General features: G+C 68.7%; 1 protein-coding gene across 1 annotated transcript; it reads left to right on the top strand.

Moving 5' to 3' along the window:
- Window positions 1-1,033: 1,033 nt before the first annotated feature.
- LOC111148456 (forkhead box D1) lies at window positions 1,034-2,472 on the top strand. Its single transcript, XM_022505016.1, is given in 2 exon segments — window positions 1,034-1,837; window positions 1,840-2,472. Coding segments are annotated over 2 exon segments (1,437 nt in total).
- Window positions 2,473-2,857: the final 385 nt, after the last annotated feature.

The following is a 2,857-nucleotide window of genomic DNA, read 5'->3' as shown; positions in this document are numbered from 1 at the left end:
GTGACTAAAACGCCGGCCTAACCACAGTTTTATTAACAGATGGTGGAAAACAAACGTCTTGGGAGAAGAACCAAAGAGGACAGGTTAAGAGGTCAGTAAACAATTATTATTGTGCTTAAACTGAGGGGTTTCTCAACAGATTTGTTGGGGAGCTGCTGGCCCAGTCTGAGGGAGATGGGATAACCCAAAAGATCTTGGAGCCATTCCCAGGGACCATCTCGGATGATTGGGGGAGGGGAGTTATCTCCGGGCTGCACAGCTCCTACAGGCCATCGAGTGGTCAAACTGTCGCGTCACGAGAGTGCTTCTGAGGTTAGAGCGGAAGGCTGATTGAAGAGTAGGAGCCTGGGAATTCTAACTCTTGCAGAGGCCCTAGGGCCAGACCACCGCAGGCCAGCGCCTAATTCAGGTCTCAAGCTTTTTGACAAGGAGCGGTGGGGTCCTGTCTCCTCGCCACCCCCCCACCCCCAATCTTCTCAGTTGTGGCTCCCTCCTCCGGGTAAACTTTCTCTCCGGAGCAGGGCTGATTTCCTAGGCTTTCTTTCCCTTCCCTCGGTAGCCCTCTGACGTGCACACCATGTGACAGGCCTCCTACTATAAGCCGGGGAAAGGTCCGCCCTCTCCTGGACTCAGCCCTCGCCTCGCGGAGCTCGGTCCCTCGACTCTCATCCGTCCCGCACCCTCCCTGGCGCCCGACTCTGGCTCTCCCGCTCGGGGCCTCGCCACCCCCTCCTTACTGACCAGGGCGCCGGGCGCTAGCAAAGGGGAAGGTCAAGTCCCCCGCCTAGGACCGGTGCGCGCGGAGCCGAGGGAGTGCAGAGACCGTGCGGCGCGCGCGGCCGCGTAGGAGTTACAAAGTCGCGGCGCGAGCGTCCCCGGCCGCCGGGCAGCCCCTGCTCAGCTCGAGCAGCGGCGGCGCCCACAGCGTGGCGCCCCCGTGCCGGGCTCGCCGCCCGGGACCCGGGCTGGGGAGCGGCGGGAGCCCGGCGCCCGGCGCCCCTATGAGCCGCCCCGCTGCCCGCGCGCCACAGCTATGACCCTGAGCACGGAGATGTCCGATGCCTCCGGCCTCGCGGAGGAGACAGACATCGACGTGGTAGGGGAGGGCGAAGACGACGACGACGACGAGGAGGACGACGACGAGGGCAGCGGTGGCGTGTCCCGCCTGGCGGTCCCCGCGCAGCGGCGGCGGCGGCGGCGGCGCTCCTACGCCGGGGAGGACGAACTAGAGGACCTGGAGGAGGAGGAGGAGGAGGACGATGACATCCTGCTGGCCCCGCGCTCAGGAGCCTCCCCCGCGCCCCCGGGCCCAGCCCCAGCGGCGGGGGCCGGGGCTGCTGGGGGCGGCGGCGCGGGCGCGGGAGGCGGCGGCGGCGGCGGTGCGACCGCGGGCGGCGGCGCCAAGAACCCGCTGGTGAAGCCGCCCTACTCGTACATCGCGCTCATCACCATGGCCATCCTGCAGAGCCCCAAGAAGCGGCTGACGCTGAGCGAGATCTGCGAGTTCATCAGCGGCCGCTTCCCCTACTACCGGGAGAAGTTCCCCGCCTGGCAGAACAGCATCCGCCACAACCTCTCGCTCAACGACTGCTTCGTCAAGATCCCCCGCGAGCCCGGCAACCCCGGCAAGGGCAACTACTGGACGCTGGACCCCGAGTCCGCCGACATGTTCGACAACGGCAGCTTCCTGCGGCGGAGGAAGCGCTTCAAGCGGCAGCCGCTGCTCCCGCCCAACGCCGCCGCCGCCGCCGAGTCGCTGCTGCTGCGCGGCGCTGGGGGCGCGGGGGGCGCGGGCGACCCGGCGGCCGCCGCCGCGCTCTTCCCGCCCGCGCCGCCGCCCCGCCCCCGCACGCCTACGGCTACGGCCCCTACGGCTGCGGCTACGGCCTGCAGCTGCCGCCCTACGCGCCGCCCTCGGCCCTCTTCGCCGCCGCCGCGGCCGCCGCGGCCGCCGCCGCCTTCCACCCGCACTCGCCCCCGCCGCCGCCGCCTCCCCCGCCGCCCCCGCCGCCGCACGGCGCGGCAGCCGAGCTGGCCCGGACCGCCTTCGGCTACCGGCCGCACCCGCTTGGCGCCGCCCTGCCCGCGCCCCTGCAGGCCTCAGCGGCCAAGGCGGGCGGCCTGGGCGCCTCGGCGCTGGCGCGTTCGCCCTTCTCCATCGAGAGCATCATCGGGGGTAGCCTGGGCCCGGCCGCCGCAGCCGCCGCGCAAGCCGCCGCCGCCGCCGCGCAGGCCTCGCCCGCCCCTTCCCCCGTGGCGCCGTCCGCGCCCGCGCCGGGGTCCGGATCCGGCGGCGGCGGCTGCGCGGCTCAGGCGGCGGTGGGCCCGGCGGCCGCGCTCACCCGCTCGCTCGTGGCAGCCGCGGCCGCCGCCGCCTCCTCGGTCTCCTCGTCGGCCGCCCTGGGGACTCTGCACCAAGGGACTGCCCTGTCCAGTGTCGAGAACTTTACTGCTAGGATTTCAAACTGTTAATAACGCTATGTTAGCGCGCTTGGGAAAGAGAAGGTAGGAATCCCGGCTCCTTTTTTTTCCTTCATGTTGGTGGTTTGGTATTTTGTTCGCTCCTCGGGGCGCGGCCCCTCCCGACCTCGCGCCCCGGTTTTCGCCGCTTGGGATTCTCAGACCCGACTGTGTTTGGCAGCAGCTGAGGTGCGGTTTTCGGCTCTGCGGGTCCCTCTATTTATGCAAATTCGCCCTATGCTGCAGCCTCCCACCCTGACGCGGGGTGGGGAGGAAGAGGGTGCTGGTGGGTGCCCTCTCTTGTGTAAGCGCAAGGGGCTTCCTTGACTTGTGGGAAAATTAAAAAAAAAAAAAAAATCTAAGCCTTTATGAAGGTCTAGAGATTCTCAGGTCCAGG

This window comes from Enhydra lutris, unplaced genomic scaffold (assembly GCF_002288905.1).
Source record: "Enhydra lutris kenyoni isolate GAN:26980312 unplaced genomic scaffold, ASM228890v2 scaffoldscaffold19, whole genome shotgun sequence".
Taxonomy (NCBI): domain Eukaryota; kingdom Metazoa; phylum Chordata; class Mammalia; order Carnivora; family Mustelidae; genus Enhydra; species Enhydra lutris.
The sequence above is the reverse complement of the archived record's forward strand: the minus strand, read 5'-3'. Positions and strand labels throughout refer to the sequence as shown.